The sequence below is a fragment of the Chelonia mydas genome, chromosome 5 (genome assembly GCF_015237465.2).
Source record: "Chelonia mydas isolate rCheMyd1 chromosome 5, rCheMyd1.pri.v2, whole genome shotgun sequence".
NCBI lineage: Eukaryota > Metazoa > Chordata > Testudines > Cheloniidae > Chelonia > Chelonia mydas.
Genome location: NC_051245.2, coordinates 129,295,379 through 129,316,735, shown reverse-complemented (window position 1 = coordinate 129,316,735; position 21,357 = coordinate 129,295,379). Strand labels below are relative to the sequence as shown.

The 21,357-nt window shown below is 47.1% G+C and overlaps 1 protein-coding gene across 7 annotated transcripts in view; it reads left to right on the top strand.

The window, feature by feature from the left end:
- ABCA1 (ATP binding cassette subfamily A member 1) overlaps positions 1–21,357 on the top strand; it is a 136,074-nt gene that overhangs the window by 89,461 nt on the left and 25,256 nt on the right. For all 7 annotated transcript variants that reach the window (XM_037902328.2, XM_037902325.2, XM_043547633.1 and 4 more), the window contains 16 exons: positions 3,434–3,622; positions 4,333–4,538; positions 4,634–4,810; positions 5,597–5,819; positions 6,624–6,845; positions 10,277–10,481; positions 11,078–11,191; positions 12,015–12,186; positions 12,835–12,966; positions 13,977–14,116; positions 15,286–15,423; positions 16,304–16,524; positions 17,056–17,128; positions 17,650–17,852; positions 19,699–19,747; positions 20,811–20,924. In XM_037902328.2, coding sequence (XP_037758256.1) covers positions 3,434–3,622; positions 4,333–4,538; positions 4,634–4,810; positions 5,597–5,819; positions 6,624–6,845; positions 10,277–10,481; positions 11,078–11,191; positions 12,015–12,186; positions 12,835–12,966; positions 13,977–14,116; positions 15,286–15,423; positions 16,304–16,524; positions 17,056–17,128; positions 17,650–17,852; positions 19,699–19,747; positions 20,811–20,924 — 2,578 coding nt within the window. The remainder of the gene's footprint in view (positions 1–3,433; positions 3,623–4,332; positions 4,539–4,633; positions 4,811–5,596; positions 5,820–6,623; positions 6,846–10,276; positions 10,482–11,077; positions 11,192–12,014; positions 12,187–12,834; positions 12,967–13,976; positions 14,117–15,285; positions 15,424–16,303; positions 16,525–17,055; positions 17,129–17,649; positions 17,853–19,698; positions 19,748–20,810; positions 20,925–21,357) is intronic.

Genomic DNA, 21,357 nt, shown 5'->3' with positions numbered 1-21,357 from the left:
GATTGGGCTCATTTTGAATTGCACGGTGTGCTTAAATTTGTGGAAGAGCCAATGTTGCCCTAGGGGCCGATCACTTGATAACATACAGTGCGTGCTGACTTACCGGAAGGAGCAGTGAGTCTGAATATGAATTCCCACCTTTGTTATAAATCCCTTCGCTTCAGCGGCGTAACTCCTGGTTTACACCCATGTAAGCAAGAAGCGAATCAGGCTTAACATATAAAATAAATATCAGGGGCCTGGTCTGCTGCTGCATTACTGCACTTACATGCTGGCATAGCTCCCTTGATCGGGTGGACTCAGAGTCAGACCATCTGCACCTTCCCCACGGGAGTTACACCGATGTAAAACTGGAGGGGCGCAGTGATGAATCAGGCCCTTCAGAACAAGTCTGGGACAGCTGTTACCGCTGTCTCCCCAGTAAAGCTAGACAAAAATCAGAATGTCGTCGTTGCACTGCGGTAATCTTCCTATATCTGTTGGAGCCCTGGCGTTGTCTCCCAGTTCCCGCACTGAACGGAAGTGCAAAGTATTCTCTGGCCCACCCCGCTGCATTCGCCCCCGGGGCCTGGAAATGTGAGAGCAGGACTCTCTAATCACTCTAATGGCGGTGCTGGCTTGATGGGAGTTTCTCTTGATTACGCTGGTCTGAGTAAGATCAGAATCAGGCCTGGAGACTATAAAGGGAGCTGCATACCCTGCCGCAGGGCCAGCCTTTGGATACTGGTTTGCAATCAGATGTCCCTGGAAAAGTGAGTGGTGCATTTTGAAGCGAGATCCATGAACCAAGAGAGCTGTTGTTAATCGTCTCCATTCTAGCAGAGGCTTCCTGAGGTTCCGAAGAGTTCCAGTCCCCTGCTTTGTTTTAACAAATGCCATTATAGCTCAGTTTTCAAGGCATCACTCTCCTTCCCCATCACCTATCCCAATGTGTGTGCATGGGGCCTTTTATTGTGAGTATCTGGCAAAGTCATGCATCAACATTCTGTTAAATTTAGAGATGGAACAAGGATCAGTTACATACTTATCAGGCCAAAACACAAGACCTTCCAGCTGGGGCCACTGTCATGGTAGGTCAGTTGTTTGGCCTAATGACCTTGACGGCTGTTTGTTTAAACCCGATGACATGCCTTCTGTGAGACAGGCAGGCTATAGGGTTACTGAGTGGTTAGATGCCGAGTTCCAGCCCTGCAGGTCACTGTATGTTTATGTCAAGCTCCTTGTAGCTGAAGGGGCACCGAAAGGAGCAATGTTTTTCTACCTCTTGTTTGACATTTGGGGCTGGAGCCTACTTCTGTTGAGGATATATGACAACACACCCATTGACTTAAAGGGTGCAGAAGGAATTGCTCAGAGAACAGTGCGTGTTTGCTTTTAACATGAACAACGTGAATACAAATAGTGTGAAACCACTGGCTGCTGTAAGGAGTGTTTGCATGAGCGGACGCTAAGGAGACAAAATATAGACAGAAGGGACAGGAGAATCTCCCCCTTTCCATTTCTATTTTTCTTTCTTGTGTTCTCCTTTACTAGCTTGGCATATTCTTCCCTTTTTTCCTGCTTTGCCATGTTGTTTTTTTAATCTCGTGCCCATTTGCACTGTCTGTGTGTCTGAAACAGCTATTCAGGTTTAAATTCTTTACCTTTCTTTAGTCTGAAGTATGCTCAAAAGTCAGTTTCCTATTTGTATAGTTCGTAACCATTCCTTAGATTTGTTGTTCTTCTGCTTAGCCATATCCTTTGCAGGGAATGCTTCCCTCTTTTCTACTGAGCCTTATATGGTATGTAATGTTACATGTGGTGGAGTTGTATAGGAGACAGTCTTACTTCCAGCGTAAACAGACAAAGGACATACAATTCCAATTTACAGATGGGGAACTAAGTCACGAGATTACATGACTTGCCCAAGATCACAGCAGGGTCTATGGCACAGGTGGGAATTGAACCCAGGTCACCTGGCTCCCGGTTCAGTGCCTTTAGCCCCAGGATTAGCCTTCCTCTAACAGCCCTCCTCCAGAGATTCTTTTATTAAGTGTTTTATTATTTGTCCTGCATATTTGGGATGTCCCTTCCCTTTAATATTGTGACCCACTCTGTCTGTGAGATAGATGGTTCAGCCAGCAGTTCCTCCTTGTATAACCTCTACTCCCAGAGCAACACTGTGCTGTAACTTACAATAAATACATGCCGGAGGAGGCAGGGTCAGCCTTGCTGCATTGATATTTACGCTTAGCACCTCGGGAATTGAATTCCCAGTTACGCTCGATCACCTCTTCGTCTCCACTCAAAGCAAAGAATTGTTTGGAAGGTGTCAGTAGCATGTAGCAACCACCAATTAGCTGAAAAAATCTCCTGTTTTCTTTGTGCTTCTCTGCTTTCCAGTGATGGCTTTTTTGTTTGGTTGGGGGGGAATGTTTTGTAACTCTTCCCACTTTCCCAGAGACCTGAGCAAGGCTGCCACCTGCTGGAGAGCTGTTGTTAGCAAATGTGCCTATGAGGCTGGGAGTGTATTTACTGTGTCAATGGGCAGGCTCTGAGTGTCCAAAGTGTGTGGTTCTCTGCTGCCCTCCACCTGCAGTAGAGAGAGCAGTCCAGAGTCACTTCTCAGCCTGCAAGGCAGGACATACGGTGTTGGGCACTCTGTGAATTCTTCAGATAGAGGGATTTAGATAGATCTGGAGATTCCTATTTGTATTACAGTTCAGCCTAGGCTAAGATCATGATGCCACTGTGGTAGGATCCGTGCACACTCATTGTGAGAGATAGTCCCTGCCCTGCACAGTTTAAATGCACAGGACAGGCGAAGTGTGGGGGAGAAACTGAGGCACAGAACGATGAAGTGACTTGCCCAAAGTCACACAGTAGGCCAGTGGCGGAACAGGGATTAGAATCCCGGCCTGATGAGTCTCAGTCCCGTGGCCTACGCACCAGACCATGCTGCCTTTACCAAATAGCTAGACCATGATGTGAGTGGCCAATCTGTGCTGGGATTTGTGTTCTCTAAGAGTAGCTGCAACTTGTTTATTGTCCTGTGAACTGGGAGTAGCCTTCGGTCTTCTAGCAAGCTGCCAAACGAGGCCCCTGGATCAGGCAACTTGGGCGCCCCATTTGATACTACCAATTTTGTGTCTCCCTTGAATGTTATTGTCCCCTGGGGATTTTCATTTTATCACACTGCAGCCACTGTGATGCTGCACGCCGGGAACCTGGGCTTCCCTGATGGAAGTCCCGGGCTTTGGCAGAATTAGCAACAGGGCATGCTGAGGAGCATTCATGTGCTCAGGAAACTCTCCATTCTCAGTCGTTGTCCGGAGCTGGACTTCCAGGTCCAAGGGGAAAGAGTCATGGTAGCTTGGTACAATCTCTGCCTTGCTGGGGGGGATCCAAAACTGAGCCTAATGGTCATTGTTTCCCCTTGACACCATAATTGCAGACGCTGCTGAAGAGCGAAGGCCTCTGGGACACTCACTTGAACGGCTCAAACTGGACGGTTCAAGATGTTTCCCTGTTCTTGGCAAAGTCCCCAGAGGACGTTCAGCCAGTGAATGGCTCCACATACACCTGGATGGATGCCTTCAATGAGACTGACCAGGCTGTCCAAACCATCTCCCGCTTCATGGAGGTGAGCCCACACGCAAGCTTGCTGCTGCTGTTAGGTAACGTCTGTGCTCCCCCTTGACAGCAGAGAGGTTTTGCTCATGCATATCCTCCAGTACACGGCCAAGCCACGGTCTCTGCAAGGGGTCTAGGAGAGTCATATTGTAAAAAGCTCAGCGCTTATGGGTGGTAGTTTGGTGTCTGGGTTTGCAGTGTCATGGCCCACATTTAAGCATCTAAGTAAGTATCCTAGCCTCAGTGGGAGCTGCTGGGTGTTCAGCACTTCTGAAACTCAGGCTGCTCACTTAGGTGCCAAAATACAGACAGAAGAGCCTAACTTTGGGCCATCATCTTTGAAAAAATCTTATCTTGCATGTTCCATGTGGTTTCCAGTGATGGTCCTGCCCCAACATTATGGGCAGCTGGTGATGGCTGGTCTCATCAGTGCCCTGGATGCTTGTTTTTCTGCATCTGGTATTATTTAGTGACTGCAGGAGAAACTGCAGCGGTTTTAAAGCTCTAGGCTGTATTGAACTCACTGGATTCCACCTCTCTAAATGAATGACTGGGTGTTCCAGCACAGTGTAGCTTTGCCCCATCTTTTAGGTGAAGGTGTTAGCATCTCAGGGTCCCTCTTGTTTCAAAGGCTTGAATGTGTTCTATAACTGTAGCTACCAACATATAACCCTATGTAATGAACTCTGCCTATGGACTTACAAATCTGTCTCCATTTAGTGTGTCAACCTGGACAAACTGGAGCCCGTGGCCACAGAAGTGCGGCTCATAAACAGGTCCATGGAGCTCCTGGATGAGAGGAGGTTCTGGGCTGGCATTGTCTTCCCTGAAATCTCCCCAAACAGTGTAGAGCTGCCTCCTCACATCAAGTACAAGATACGGATGGACATAGACAATGTGGAAAGGACAAACAAGATTAAGGATGGGTGAGTGCTGCCCGGCTGCCTTCTCAAGAGAGGCGTTGGGAGACTCTAGGCCTGGTAAGGATTGCTAACAGGTGATCTTTCTTCCCTTGGCTTAGGTACTGGGACCCCGGTCCTCGTGCTGACCCCTTTGAAGACATGCGGTATGTCTGGGGCGGCTTCGTGTATTTGCAGGATGTTGTGGAGCAGGCGATCATCAGGGCGCTGACGGGCACGGAGAAGAAGACTGGTGTCTATGTACAGCAGATGCCCTACCCCTGTTACGTGGATGATATGTAAGTTATGCAGTAGGTCGACCAGGTAGCAGGATCCATGTCTGATCCTGAGTCACTGGGACTGCGGCCACTGGCTTTGACAGGGGCAGGGTTGGGCCTTCTGTTACCCTGCTGATTTGGGCTAGTGGTACCTGTGCATTTTTCTACTGGTGCATGAACAGGGCTCCTTAATGTGGGATTGGGTGTATTGCTCTGTGCAGGTACCCAAAGGGTTTCTGGCTCCATGATGGCTCCTGAGGGGGCTGCGCAAGGAGGCCCTGCCCCAGGAGAGCTCTGTGGAGGATGGTGCCTCCCAACTGCAGAGTGTGGGGATGGGAGAGTGCATTATCAGGACAGTGCTGTGTCACTCCCTCTCGGTGCCTGGCCAGGCCTCGGCGGGAGAGGCAGGGGTCAGCAGTGGGGGGGCAGGAAGTGTAGCTGTGCTTGGTCCCTGGGCCCTCTCCTCCACCCAGGCTTGTGCAGCTGCAGGCTGGCCCGGAAGTGGCCGGGGACTAGTCTAGAAAGGTCGTCAAGCATTGCCCTGCTAACAGAGCAGCAGCACCGCATTGTGAGTCGCCCCCTCCCCCAGTGACTTCTGGAGAGCTACACCGATTTGCACCAGGTGAGGCCCTGGCCCTGTGTGCATGCTTCACTTTGCACAATGGAGCCCTGGCCCCGACAGGGACCTCAAGGCGTGATTGTGATCCTCGTCCTCTGCGCCTGTAGGGTACCCAGCCGCCCTTGGTGACGCTCTCTAAAGTAAATAACCACCGCAATCTTTCCCGTCTCTTTCCTTCCCGCCACCAGATTCCTGCGTGTCATGGGCCGTTCCATGCCCCTCTTCATGACTCTGGCCTGGATCTACTCGGTGGCTGTAATAATCAAGGGGATTGTGTACGAGAAGGAAGCCCGGCTGAAGGAGACCATGAGAATCATGGGCCTGGACAATGGCACCCTCTGGTTCAGCTGGTTCATCAGCAGCCTCATCCCCCTCCTCATGAGCGCTGGGCTTCTGGTGCTGATCCTGAAGGTGAGGCTGGCACCGTCACTCTCTCTCTCTCTCTCCCCGCCTCAGCAGTGTTGATTTCCTGAGGGGCAGCATAATGCAGGGCCCTGCTGACAGTCAGCCTGGTAACGAATGATCTGGGGTTAATTAATCTTCTAGGAACTTGGATCAGGCAGTGACTCACTGGGCAGGGGCTCTTGGTTCCAAAACGAGGCTGAGTGATTTAAAACAGTGGCACCAAACCTCTCCAGACGACTGTACCCCTTTAAAGAGTCTGATTTGTCTTGTGTAACCCCAAGTTACTCCTCACTTAACAACGACTTGCTTACAAAATCAGACACAAACATACAAAAGTGTCACAGCACGCTATTACTGAAAAAGTGCTGACTTTCTCATTTTTACCATATCGTTATAAAATGGATCAATGGGAATATAAAGATTGTCCTTACCTTTCAGTGTGTAGTACATAGCGCAGTGTAAACGAGTCACTGTCTGTCTGGAATTTCAGTTTTTGCTGCCTTTGCTAGTGCTTCTCATGTAGCCTGTTGTAAAACTAGGCAAATATCGAGATGAGGTGATGAGAACCACTGATTTCAAACAACAGAGGTGCTTCAGTGATTGTTCAGTGCACCTCAGTGTGCAGAGTACCAGGCCTAGGGCAAAATGCACTTCTGGCGCTGGCACAATCCCTCCTGCTTACGGGACGGGGCAGCTAAAGCAGTTAAAGGGTAGTTCTGTTCTGAATAGCGATTCTGCAAGTGGGCCCTGTAGATTGCTTCTCAGTGAGCCCTGTTTGCCTTGTGACACATGTATCTCCTCCTTGCCCAGATGGGAAACCTGCTGCCCTATAGCGACCCCAGTGTGGTGTTTGTCTTCCTCTCCGTCTTTGCCGTGGTGACCATCTTGCAGTGCTTCCTCATCAGCACCATGTTCTCCAGGGCCAACCTGGCAACAGCCTGTGGGGGGATCATCTATTTCACCCTCTACCTGCCCTACGTGCTGTGTGTCGCCTGGCAGGACTACGTGAGCTTCTCACTGAAAATGTTCGCGGTGAGTCACGGCGGGCTTGGCACGGAGGAGCTGTATTGAATATTATACCATGGCCAGCAAAGCGCTCGGTGGCTCTTTTAGCATGTGGGGCTTGGGTGTGCAAGAGGCCATTGTTTTCCACTGTACCCAGGGCAAAGGGCCATCAGAGCTGGCACCAATAAAAAACTTCGGGGTTTGATAGTGATCAGGGAGCCTGGGAGTGGGGAAGGGATCTCTGGGCATGCTCTTCAGGGAGTACTGAGATTCCCCCATCTGATGCTGTGAGGCCTGATGCTGCCCCTCTGAAGTTCATGTCATATTGCCCATTTGTGACAGGATCAGACCCTTAAGCTGTTCTCCCCTAGAGGCCTGTCCATCTGAGAGGAACTGGATCAGCCTCCCTTTAGAGATTCTCCACAGCATTCCTTAACTCGCAGGGGGGTGGCTGCATACAACACTCCCTCCCTTCCTCCATACTGCGGTCTAGTCATCTGGGGAGCAAGAGGAGGGGGAAACAAACCAAACCCGTCTTCAGCATAGCAGCATGAAGAACTCCCTTTGGGGCACTGCCTAGCCACATAACAGCATAGTGTTCAAACCTTGGGCTCAGGGCCAGGAGCACTGGGTGAAATTCCACGGATCGTGTTATGCGGGAGCTCAGACTAGATGATCATGATGGTCACTTCTGGCCGTAAAATCTGTGACTCTCTGAACACTTCAGTGATCCCAGTGCAGATAGGGATGGGTGCCCATCATGCAGATTGAAATTTTGAGAACTTCTCAGGCTAGTACAAGGACTAAAAATGTGCCACAATGGCTAAATAGCAAAGTAAAAGAATCGGTTAGAGGCAAAAAGGCATCCTTTAAAAATGGGAAGTCAAATCCTACTGAGGACAATAGTGCATAAACTCTAGCAAATCAAGTGTGAAAGGCTAAGTAGGCAGGCCAAAAGAGAATCGGAAGAGCAACTAGCAAAAGACTCAGAAACTAACAACCAAAAAATGTTTAAGTACATCAGGGGCAGGAAGCCTGCTAAACAACCAGTGGGGCCACTGGACGATCGAAGTGCTAAAGGGGCACTCAAGGAAGATAAGACCGTTGTGGAGAAGCTCAATGAATTCTTTCAATTGGTCTTCACTGCAGAGGGTGTGAGGGAGAGTCCCACACCTGAGCTCTTCTTTTTAGGTAACAAATCTGAGGAACTTTCCCAGATGGAGGTATCTGTGGAGGCGGTTTTGGAAAAAATTGATAAATTAAACAGTAATAAGTCACCAGGACCAGATGGGATTCACCCAAGAGTTCTGAAGGAACTCAAATATGAAATTGCAGAACTACTATCTGTGGCATGTGACCTATCGCTTAAATCAGCTTCTGTACCAGATGATTGGAGGATAATTAATGTGACACCAATTTTTTAAAAAGTGTCCAGAGGTGATCCTGGCAATTACAGGCCGGTAAGCCTAACGTCAGTACCAGGCAAATTGGTTGAAACTGTAGTAAAGAACAAAATTATTGGACACATAGATGAACATGATTTGTTAGGAAAGAGTCAATATGGCTTTTGTAAAGGGAAATTATCCCTTACCAAACCATTAGAATTCTTTGAGGGGTCAACAAACCTCTGGACAACAGCGATCCAGTGGATATAGTGTACTTGGGCTTTCAGAAAGCCTTTGACAAGGTACCTCACCAAAGGCTCTTAAGCAAAGTAAGCAGTCATGGGAAAGAAGGAAGGTCATCTCACAGATCACTAACTGGTTAAAAGACAAGAAAACAAAAAGTAGGACTAAATGGTCAGTTTTCAGAATGGAGAGAGGTAAATAGCGGGTTCCTCCAGGGATCTGTATTGGGACTAGTGCTGTTCAACATACTCATGAATGATCTGGAAAAAGGGGTGAACAGTGAAGTGGCAAAATTTACAGATGATACAAAATTACACAGGATAGTTAAGTCCAAAGCTACTGGAAGGAGTTACAAAGGGATCTCATTAAACTGGGTAATCGGGCAACAAAATGGCAGATGAAATTGAATATTTATAAGTGCAAAGTAATGTACATTGGAAAGCATAATCCCAACTATACATACAAAATGATGGGGTCTAAATTAGCTGTTACCACTCAAGAAAGAGATCTGGGAGTCGTGGATAGTTCTCTGAAAACAACTACTCAATGTGCAGCAGCAGTCTAGAAAGCACACAGAATGTTAGGAACCACTAGGAAAGGGACAGTAATAAGACAGTAAATATCATAATGCCACTATTTAAATCCATGGTATGCCCACACCTTGAATACTGGGTGCAGTTGTGGTCACACCATCACAAAAAAGATCGATTAGAACTGCAAAACATACAGAGAAGGGCAACAAAATCATTGTTACGGACCAGCTTCTGTATGGGGAAAGATTAAAAAAACTGGGACTTTCAGCTTGGAAAAGAGACGACTAAGGGGGGATATGACAGAGGTCTATAAAATTGTGACTGGTGTGGAGAAAGTGAATAAGGAAGTGTTATTCACCCCTTCACGTAACACAGGAACCCAGGTATCACCCAATGCAATTAAAAGGCAGCAAGTTTAAAACAAACAAAAGGAAGTACTACTACACATAACACACAGTAAACCTGTGGAATTTGTTGCAGGGATGTTGTGAAGATTAAAACTATAATGGGGTTCAAAAAACAATTAGATAAGTTCATGGAGGATAGGTCCATTAATGGTTATTAGCCAAGATAGTCAGGGACACAACCCCATGCCTGGGTGGTCCCTAGCCTCTGACTGCCAGAAGCTGGGAGTAGATGACAGGGGATGGATCACTCAATGATTGCCCTGTTCTGTTCACTCCCTCCGAAGCATCTGGTGGTGGCCCCTGTCGGAAGACAGGATGCTGGGCTAGATGGACCATTGGTCTGACCCAGGGTGCCTGTTCTGGTCTTACTTTTGGGGTGGTTGCAGCACTATTTTGAGTTTGCAATCGCCCCCCGCCTCCCGGTAATTTAAACCTGGGTTTTCTTCCTAGGGTGACTCAATAAAAACAAACAAGGACAACATGTTTCTGCAGCTAAAGGAAAGTCCTTTCTGGTTACTAGGGGTAGAGAATCCCTTCATTTTACTTATTTATACACACACACATAGTTATTCTACTGCATTATTCTCTCTAGCTCTGCTCCTTGTTTCAGTCTCTTCTAAGAGCAACACAAACCCCGTCACGTTTGAGTGGGAGTCAAGCTTTCAAACTCAGGAGGGCTATGCAAGCACAAAACTCGGCAATGGGAGCTTGCAGAGCCCTCAGTGAAAACCCTGGCCCCACCTGACTTCAGTAGGGCCCAGATTCCACCCTTTGTGTTTTGAGTCATGACACTAGCATGAGGGCTGAGCAGCCCCCTCTCTGTTTATTTTTAAAGATGAAGAGATGAGTTTGTGAATAGTCTCAAGAGTGTGAACATCTTGCTCTCCTAGAGCCTGCTGTCCCCGGTCGCCTTTGGGTTTGGCTGCGAGTACTTTGCATTGTTTGAGGAGCAGGGGGTTGGCGTGCAGTGGGACAACCTCTTTGAAAGCCCCCTGGAAGAAGATGGCTTCAACCTCACCATATCTGCCTTCATGATGTTGTTTGATACCTTCCTCTATGGGGTTATGACCTGGTACATTGAGTCTGTCTTCCCAGGTGAGCCTTTACTATTGCCTAGAGACGTGGTGTCCTGCTCTTTGTGGGTCCTGCGTATTCCTGCCCATTCATCAAGAGCGTTTCACATTCCAGGCAGCACATGTTACAGAAGGGGGAAGGGGGCAACCCCACACATCGAAGCCGCTGATCAAACTCCTGGACAATTTCCAAGTGCCCCTGTATACAGAGAACCTAGGCTCAGTCCAGCCAGGTGCTAGCACCTCCTATGAGATTCTCAGCCTCTTCAATTCCCATTGGCTTTGCCAGGAGTTGAGGGCACTTGGTACCTGGCACAGGGTGGTTAGCACCTCCCAGATATCGGGCATTTAACTATTAGAGTAAAGTGGGGTTTGGGAAGATTGGTTGTAACGTTTTGAAATCATCTAATATTCCCCACCTGGCTAAAATCTCTCTCTCAATCTGTCGCCAATTTCCATCCTAGAAGGGGGATTTTCACCGTCTCATATATGTGCTGCTGGTCTCCAAGGCCCGACAGTTGGAGATACAATGTGTCAGTACTTGCCCTCTGCTTTTAAACATAGAGACGTTATGGTGGATTTTGCTGGGCTCACGTGAATGCTTTCCTCCCCGTTTAGGCCAGTATGGAATTCCCAGGCCCTGGTACTTCCCCTTTACAAAGACTTATTGGTTCGGCGAGGAATCTGAGGAGAGGCGGCATGCTCGTTCTGATCACAAAGGGCCGTCGGAGCGTAAGTGTCTGGCCCACGCTGGGTCAGAAGGCAGGCGCTTAGGTTTAAATGAACGAAGTTGGGGACTTACCCTGGGTAAGGACTGCGTGAAAGTTGCAGTGGGGGAGGTTTAGGTTGGATATTAGGAAAAACTTTTTCACTAGGAGGGTGGTGAAACACTGGAATGCGTTACCTAGGGAGGTGGTAGAATCTCCTTCCTTGGAAGTTTTTAAGGTCAGGCTTGACAAAGCCCTGGCTGGGATGATTTGATTGGGGATTGGTCCTGCTTTGAGCAGGGGGTTGGACTAGATGACCTCCTGAGGTCCCTTCCAACCCTGATATTCTATGATTCTATGAAAGGATGTTGGAATTTAGCATCATGGAATTAAAGCTGCTCCTGTCCTACTCACTATTGGGTCCCCTGATAATGAACAGAATGTGCGCGTGATTGTGCAGTCCTCCCACATATATCACTGGAAATCTTGCCCAAATAAGGCAGGCAGGATTGGGCTCTCCTTTGGCATTGAGGCATGAATCTGTGAGCTGTGGCATTCCCTCCACTTCTGCTGATTTCAGTGGAGGGTGCTCAGTATCTCACAGGACTGGGTCCTCTCTGACATGGGGGCATTGGATCAGGGCCTTACAACTGGCCTCCAAAGAACTGATTAGTGCCAAGCTAAAGTGAACTACCATGGAGGGATAACACCCGGGAACGGAGATCAGGAATCTTCCTAGATGCCCCACTTCACTGTGGGTTCTCATTGGCCATGGAAAGATGTGTATTAATATTATTGGTGCTGTGTCTATTCTACGCTGCCTTGCTGATTACTTTTTCTTCTCGCAGACTGCATGGAGGAGGAACCCATTCATCTAAGCCTGGGGGTCTCCATTCAGAACCTGGTGAAGATTTATCGTGATGGCAAGAAGGTTGCTGTGGATGGGCTTACACTTAATTTCTTTGAAGGGCAGATCACATCCTTTCTGGGACATAATGGAGCTGGGAAAACCACAACCATGTAAGGACAATATTTTTAAGGTTAGGGAAGGCACTCTTGTTAGAGTGGCTCTGAAACCTAATGTTTTGTCTAAACACGACAATGTAATATATGCATGTGGATAGATGTATAGATTAAATTTGCAAGGCCAGAGACTCAGCAGGTGTAAATCAGTGTATCTCTGCTGACTTCAGTAGAGCTCTGCTGATTTACATCTTCTGAGAATCTGGCCCATGAAACACACCGATATTGGGGAATAGAACATTTTGGTGCCAGTGAATTGTCACGGTTCCAGATCAAGACTATGCCTGACTTGGTACAATGTCAGCAACACTTTTTAATAACCCACTTTGTGACCCTGCTTTATCAGAATAAGGAAATGAATTCTGAAAGCATTAAAAGCTTTTAGGGAGTGGGGAGGGTATTTTTCTCTTGCAGAACCGAGAGCATATGGTTCTGTCCAGCTCCCATTAAAACTGAGCTCACATGCGAGATGTTTCTCTGATTGTTTTCTTTGGGGAATAATCACGTGATGTGGGATATCAGCAAGACTCTATCCTAGCCGTTGTCCTTTCATTCCCTAGTGCATGTGGAACAAGCCCCCTCTTGATTTGGATTGTGCTCTGACATTTTGGAGCTCACTTACCATTTACTGCATTTGTCATTCAGGTCCATCTTAACTGGTTTATTTCCTCCGACCTCGGGCACAGCCTTCATCCTGGGCAAAGATATCCGCTCCGAGCTCAGCACCATCAGGCAGAACTTGGGCGTCTGTCCCCAGCACAATGTCCTCTTTGACTTGTGAGTAGCAGCCAGGAAGCACAATGATGGGATCTGTAATACAACACAAAAACGTGTGTGTGTTTATTTAAAATTACAGTGGATTCCTTTTCTCATTTTCTGACATTACCACCCTCTATGGCTCTAGGCCCACTGCTGGTCTCTCTCTTGCTTGTGTAAATCCAGAGTAACTCCATGGGACAGTGGTTAGCGAATGTGCATACAAAAGTAGATGTAACTGGCATGTCATTTTGCAAGGGGTATAAAGGCTGCTGTTTAGAGGCAGTTGAACGATGAAGTAGTATCAATATAGTAGTAAATGGGAATGAACCAAGAATCAGGATGTTAAAATGCACCGTATTTGGCTACCTGCTCAGTGGTGTAATTCAGCATAGCTCAATTGAAGTGAGTGGACTGGTTACACCAGCTGCGGATCTGGAACATAATATTCAATGGAAGCTGAGGGTCGTTGGTGTCACATGGGAGACATTGCACCTCATGGGCTCAAACCAGCAAATAGTGGCTTCTACTAGGAGTTACTTCCCACCCAGGAGGTGCTTTTCCGAGTTGTATATGTGGTCTGGGATAGCTCAGTGATGGAGGTGTTCAGAATCTGTAGCTGGACAGAAGTAGGTTCTGTTTTATTGTTCGATGTATCTGGGATCTATCCACAGTGCCTTGCACATCCATCGAGACCATTTTCCCCGTTTTTCTTTTAGAAAACTGTTCCTTCCATTAAAAAAAAAAGATTAAAATTTTCCAACGTGACTAATGATTTGGGGCACCTCAGTGTTTGGGAGTCCAACCTGAGGCACCTTAATATGGCCTGATTTTCAGATCGCACTGAGCACCTAAGGTGTCCCAGGTTGAGTCCCCCAAATCATTAGTCACTTCCAAAAATCTTATCCCTGTACAATATTATCCTGCCTAAATAAGAATGGGTTTTGTAACTAATTAAAAAACGGTTCATGGGATGAGTCTGAGCCTGACTGAGCCATAGTGCCTTGCCGGTTCTGCTCCCTACCCCTTAGGCTGACTGTGGAAGAGCACATCTGGTTCTACGCACGTCTGAAAGGGCTGTCAGAAGAAAAGGTGAAAGAGGAGATGCAGCAGATGGTGCTGGATGTCGGCCTGCCTCACAAACTCAAAGCTAGAACCAGCAAACTCTCTGGTAGGTCCAACTCTTCAGCCCTTTGCGTGTCTCATCTCAGCTGCTCAGGAGGCTTCGAGAAGGGCACTGTCGTTCCCTAATACTGAGAGGCGAAGCAAGGTACTACAGAGTAACCTGCCACTCAGTGTGTGTTAAATATCCACCTCTATGCCTAATCTACAACAGAGGTGGGTCTGCTACAGCTACTAGCTTGAGAACTTAGTCCTGTAGCTCAAGATGAGGAGACTTATGCTCTTAGTTCTGGACCTGCCAAGGTTCAATCCCTGTTGACATAGGTGCTGATTCCGTGGATGCTCCGGGGCTGGAGCACCCATGGGGGAAAAATAGTGGGTGCTCAGCACGCACTAATGGCCCCGCGGATCAGCACCTTCCCCTCCCCGAGCCCCCTGCCCACTCATGCTTTAGTTCCAGAGGTCCCAGCTTCAATCCAATGACAGTCATTACAAAAGCTCTCATAGTAAATACGCTATTGAATTTATCAGCAGCCAGTGTCCAAAGATCTCTAGACATCTTAATAAAATATAAAACTAAACCAGTACGTCTGGCACCCTGGGCAGTGACTGGAGCAATGCTTTGCCCTCCACCCCTAGAAAGTTAGACAAAAGCAAAGTGGTTAAAGCCACTGTCTGTACTCTCCAGTCTGCTCTGTTCACTTTATCCCCCTCAGGCAGTGCCAGATGAGTGGATTCTGGCCCCAAACGGCTAACTGAGAATCCCCTAGTGTAGGAGAACACTGCTGGTGTGAGGCTGGCTGCACTGGCTCCTGCACCAGCTGCCCCGCTCCCAGTGTAGGTGCGGTGGAGCTCCACTCTGCCAATTCTCCATTGGCGGTAAGGGACTTGGCAGACTTTACAACAGTCAAATAAGTTAGATCAGCTTCTCAGCTGCTCTGATGCTGGTGCTGAGCAGCGCAAGATCCAGGAGCAACGACCAGCTCCTTGAAGGGCCCCCCTTCCCCCTCCTTGTTCCCAGGCACGGTGCAGAGCTCTGTCATGGCGGGAGGATGGAGCCTAGAGTGATTTACCTTTATCTGTGTGCACACATGGCTTCAGAAGGCATTTGTGTGCAGGGGGTGAGGAATCTCTCCCACAGCACCTTACAGCACAGATCACTGCTCCTTTGTTCACGCCTCCAGCCTGAATTCTTCTCTCGTGCCGTCTGCTTCGCAGGTGGCATGCAGAGAAAGCTGTCGGTGGCCTTGGCCTTTGTGGGTGGATCAAAGGTTGTCATTCTGGACGAGCCAACAGCTGGGGTGGATCCTTACTCTCGCCGAGGGATATGGGAACTGCTTCTGAAGTATCGCCAAGGTATCTATACTTTCACCCAGTTATAGTTGGAAGCGAAAGGGCATCAGTGGCTTGTGGCTTTGATAAAATACATTGTTCTGCCTTTGCTGATTGTATGGGGGAATTGTTACTAACGTGTCATTGCAAATCCCTTGGTGCCCTGGTAGAAGACGGCAACAAACAGCCCCAGCCCTGGGCTCAGGGCACCCAGACCCCTGCATTCCCTATTAATGAGACCCTTTTTGCAGTCTCGTTATAACGAGACCCTTCTCTTTAATTGGTGGGACTGCATTTCAGTGCTCAAGAGTAAACCATGTTCTACGTACAGTTCCCACTGAGGGAAGAGGATAGGAGGGCAGATTCTGATTTCACTCCCACAGGTGTAAATCTGGAGTAACTGGATTCATATGGGTGTAGCTCAGATCAGAAGCTGACCTTTGGTGTCTGCATTAGGCTAAAGCCCTCTGGTGTTAAGTAGGCTGACGTATTGGTATGAAACCCCTTTCATTGGTGTACCCTGAAATCACAACCCTTGCTCCAGTTGAGCAGAACCTGGTGAATGGGGAATTCAGGAGCACCACATCTTCCACTGCTCAGATCACTGTGCGTCCACTCACTGCTGGGTGTGGCTTGTTCTGTTTCCATAGCTAGCACTGTAAATGCCTACCAAGACGAGTGGCGAAATACAAACAGGATGGGGACTAGGTCATGAAGGAGAGGAGAGAATCCACCTGAGCTAGTAGTTGTTAACTTATTCCATACCATTCCCCCACTCATACCAGGGACCCATTTAGCAGTATGGGGAGGGCAGGGTGCTTGCATCCCCCATGACCTAGGGACATTGATATTGTTGACTTACTGGCAAACTCCTTGGTGTTTGTCTTCCCTTCTTTGTTTACAGGCCGCACCATCATTCTGTCCACACATCACATGGATGAGGCAGACATCCTAGGGGACAGGATCGCCATCATTTCTCATGGCAGACTGTGCTGCATTGGCTCTTCCCTGTTCCTGAAAAACCAGCTGGGAACAGGCTATTACCTGACCCTGGTCAAGAAGGACGTGGACTCTTCACTGAGCTCCTGCAGAAACAGCAGCAGTACGGTGTCGTACCTGAAAAAGGTACAGTTCCCATAGCGGCTGTCCACTTCCTTTCTCCTTCCACCTCTGTCCTCCTACACCAAATCTTAAGGCTGCCAAGAAGCAACAGTTAAAATGCAATGGAGTAAATGGGTTGAAAAGAAATCCCTTAGCACGGCACAGAAGCATTATCTACCTTGGCACAGCCCTGAGATCAGATCCGGTTAAACCATTGCATTGGAGGCTTGTGTCCATTACACCCTCCTTGCATAGCATCTTTAATGACAGTGTTTTCGGCCTGACAATGGATGCTGCTGCTTTGCAATTTGGCTGCTTACCTGAATAGATTAAATACATCACTGCTGATATTAGCTTCTGCTCTTACATCCTCTTACAGTACTTATCTCAACCCTTTGTTACAATAAAGGACATTAAGATCCTCTACGCTATAGCCCCTTCCTAGAGCATCCGGATTGCTTGGCCTCTCTGGGTGGTGTTATAAGAAGAGGGCAGCATACAGCTGGCTGCCTTTTGATCCAGTTAACATATGCTCATCCTTTCTTATGTACCTAGGACGACAGTGTCTCCCAGAGCAGCTCGGATGCTGGGCTTGGCAGTGACCATGAAAGTGACACCTTGACAATAGGTAAGGACTGAAAAAGGCATGCATGAAATTGAATCTCACCGCTGTGGTCTTGAGCAACTCACTTAACCTCTCTGCTTCTGTTCCCCCATCTGTAAAAAAAAGGATAACAGCACTGCCCTATCTGGGGTTTTGAGGAACATTTAATACTTGCAAAGTATAATGAATGCAAAGTGCTGAATAGTATGAAATTTCACCTAACGATCAAATGAGACCAGAATTTAAGGGCCATCAAAGCCGATGTGCTTGCCAGTTGTTAGCACTGCACAGAGAACATTTGTGTAGTGTGGCTTGCAGGGCTGTTGATTGTGTTCTGTTTTCAAAGGTCTTCAGAAATGGTGCAAATAGAAATAGCTGCTTGGATCTGCAGCTGGGGCTTAGCTCCACTGAAGTCGATCCATCACTGGGTTGTGTTTTACCCCAGCTGAGGATGTGTCTCAGCGAGATTCCTGAGTCTCTGCAGTGTTTGTTACCGGTGACCCACAGAGTAACAGGACAGGCATCTTGTATTTTGGTTCCTCCAGACGTCTCTGTTATCTCCAACCTCATTATGAAGCATGTTCCTGAGGCCAGGCTGGTAGAGGAGATTGGCCATGAGTTAACTTACATCTTGCCATATGAAGCTGCTAGAGAAGGAGCTTTTGTGGAGCTGTTCCATGAGATCGACGACCGTCTCTCTGACCTGGGCATTTCGAGTTACGGCATCTCGGAGACTACCCTGGAGGAGGTATGTGAGCTGAAGCTCATCTGATGGCTTAGACAATGCCAAACAAGTAATTGCAGACTCCACGGCAAAATCCCCTGTGTATCCATGGGAAACCTGTCAACCAGGGAATAGGTCTGGCCCTGAGTTCATAACCCACGGAAGTGTGAAAAGAATTCTCTCCTCCTGCCCAATTTAAGTGTGCCCACAAGGGAAACGTACATTAAAAATTGAGGGCCAGGTCTTCAGCTGGGGTGAGTGAGCACAGCTCTGTTATAGACAGTACAGCTCCCCATTTTCACCAGCTGGGGGTCTGGCCCGAACTATTTTCTAATGATCAGGTTTTTAACTTACTCTGTCAAGTACTTTCAGATATCTCGGGGCTGCTGTAAGTTCACCTGGTTCCAAGAGACTCCCAGGGGCCATTCCAGCAGCCAGGGATTGCTGGATTTCAGCAATATTTTGGTCGTACCCCCTGCCCAGACTCTCCTCCACCTAGAGATTTCACTTTCACTAGGGCACACTGGCTTTCCTGTAGCTTTGCATCACCAGAGCAGCACAAAGAGCCTGTCCCCTTGAAGCCCTGTCTGTTGTATTCTCCAACACCTTCTGAAACACATTTGCTATCATGATTTCCTCTGTAACTGGTTGGAGGAAAACCTGATTCTTCCAGCAGCTTCTAGAACATTGTTGTTGTCTTCTGTGTTTGAAAACTTGGTCCTTCCTATATAGGAAATCACAGGGGAAAGCATATCCCATCACAGCTGGGAATGTTGTTCCTTCTTGATTAGAAGGCAAGTGGACTTCCACCAGTTTAATATCACGCTTCATATGTGCATCTTCACTGGAAAGGGATGAAGGTTACAATAAGTGCTTACTCTGCATCATGATTATTGAATAGTGAGCAGATAAAAAATGTCCCACGCCATTCTTAGCTGGAGCTAATAGAACATGTGTGCTGTTCACCCCTTCCCCGCCTCCCCCCCAAAAAAAAATACTGTCCCAAACTCAGCAATCAAAATCATAGGGCTGCATTTGGCTGCCAAGTCCTCAGGTGTCACACTGGTTATATTTCTAAGTTGTTCTAGGCCAGTGGCTCTCAACCTTTCCAGACGACTGTACCCCTTTCAAGAGTCTGATTTGTCTTGTGTACCCCCAAGTTTCACCTCACTTAAAGACTTATAAAATCAGACATAAAATCAGACAAAAGAAGTGTCACAGCCACACCATTACTGACAAACGGCTGACTTTCTCATTTTTACCATATAATTATAAAATAAATCAATTGGAATATAAATACTGTCCTTACCTTTCAGTGTAGAGCAGTGGTTCTCAAACTTTTGTACTGGTGACCCCTATCACATAGAAAGTCTCTAAGTACGACACCTCTTTATAAACTAAAAACGCTTTTTATATATTCAACACCATTATAAATGCTGGAGGCAAATGTTTGGGGTGAAGGCCAACAGCTCGTGACCCCCCCCAATCCCCCATGTAAGAACCTTGTGACCCCTGACCCCCAGTTTGAGACCCCCTGGTGTATAATATACAAAGCAATATAAACAAATCGACTATGAAATTTTACTTTGTACTGCCTTCGCTAGTGCTTTTTATGTAGCCTGTTGTAAAACTAGGCAAATATCTAGATGAGTTGATGTGCCCCCTGGAAGACCTCTGAGTACCCCCAGGGGTACACGTACCCCTGGTTGAGAACCACTGCTATAGGCAAGGGATATTCCATATAGCCCCTCATGTTGACATGATGCATTCTGTACTGGAATCATTGGCTCTCCCATGTTACATCAAGCAGCACATTATTGCTGTATTAGACCACTTCTAATTTTCTTTTTAACCTCTCTTTGCCTGTCAGATCTTTCTCAAAGTGGCTGAAGACAATGGGGTGGATGCGGAGACCTCAGGTTAGTGCAATCGTTTCAGGGCTGCATTGTCAAAGGAGGTTCTGTGTGTACAGCTTTATACCTGGGATTTGCATGCATCATCCCTTATGCACACAACTGACAGAGGGTTAAATTCTCAACTGATATAAATTCCCATTCAAGGAGTTAAGCCATTGGGCAAGCAGAATCAACCATCTAGTGGTTAGAGCAAGGGGTGGAATTTAGCAGATACGAGTTCTGTCTCCCACTTTGCCACTTACACGTGCTGTAGTTTGGGGCAAATCCGTTGACCTCTCTTTTCCATCTGTAAAATGATGGTTCTTGCCCTGGTGTAGAAGCCACAAGTGAAAGATGATACACAAATTATTTTCAAAATCAGAAACTGGAACACTTTTGTGGTGACTTTTTTAAAGTCACAAAATAGCCATACAAAAATGTCATTACTGAGTGTCAAGACACGTGCACATACTTCTTGGAATGGAAGATTTTTTCCAGTAACTTAGTGTCCAAATGAGTTTATCATGAAACATTGAATGTGTCATTAAGTAAGTTTCTGAGCAAATGATCAGCTCTGACAGTGTCTATGTTCAGTTGACTTTTCGCTTCACTACAAATGCTGCTCTTCGCACCACGAATTTGTTCCACTAGACTCTTTGTTCCTGGGAAACACAGAACAAATTCTGCTTGATGTAACAATACATCTTGAATTAACATTTTAGGATTATCCCCCCGCCCCCCAAATTTTAATTGATCAATGAAAAAACAGGACGTTTGAAGTGTTCTTAAAAGTAAGCTCCTTGGACACCATATGAAACCTGGCACATGGGTTCACTTTACATATCAATGCACTTTACATTTCCCCGCACTGGTGCTAATTTAGCAGCAGCTCAGAGGCAGTCTACAGCTGTTCAGTCTGCATATGGGAACTTCTTAAAAGTTGAAAGCAAATATTCAGTGAAGATTTCTATACAGTAGCTTGCTGGTGACACTTCAGTTCCCAGTGCTTGGGGCTCATAGAAGAATAGGGTTGTTCACTGTCTCTGTTAACTTGAGCAAATCAGCTAACATGTGCTGTCCTCTTCAGATGGCACATTACCTGCAAGAAGGAACAGGCGTGTCTTTGGAGACAGACAGAGCTGCCTTCATCCGTTCACAGAAGATGATGCTTTCGACCCTAATGATTCAGATATAGATCCAGGTAAAGATGGAAGGAGCTGTAGTGCAACAATTTCAGCTGTCTGTCTGTGCCTCATTACTAATCTACAGTTCTAAAATATTAATGTTTTAAAGAAATGTGTTCGTTGTCCATGTTCTTGGGTGAATCACAATGCAAGAAATACTAGATTTTATGAGGGCATTTAAACGAACTAACCAGCACACCCTGGAAGAGTTTTGGACGCTATTTAAATTCCTTCCAGCAAATGTCCTATTAGTTTCTCCTGCATTTGTTGAAGTGTGCTAGAATTCCTGACATACTTAACCTTGGATGCTCCATCCTCATGCAGGATGTTTATTAATCTCTGCTTCCCTGCATGGGCCAAGGCAAGAGGAACAAGGTTTGTTTATGCATCAGTGCTAGATGTCCTAACTCATTCTGGTGCCCTGCAGAATCTAATGTGTGAATATGCCTG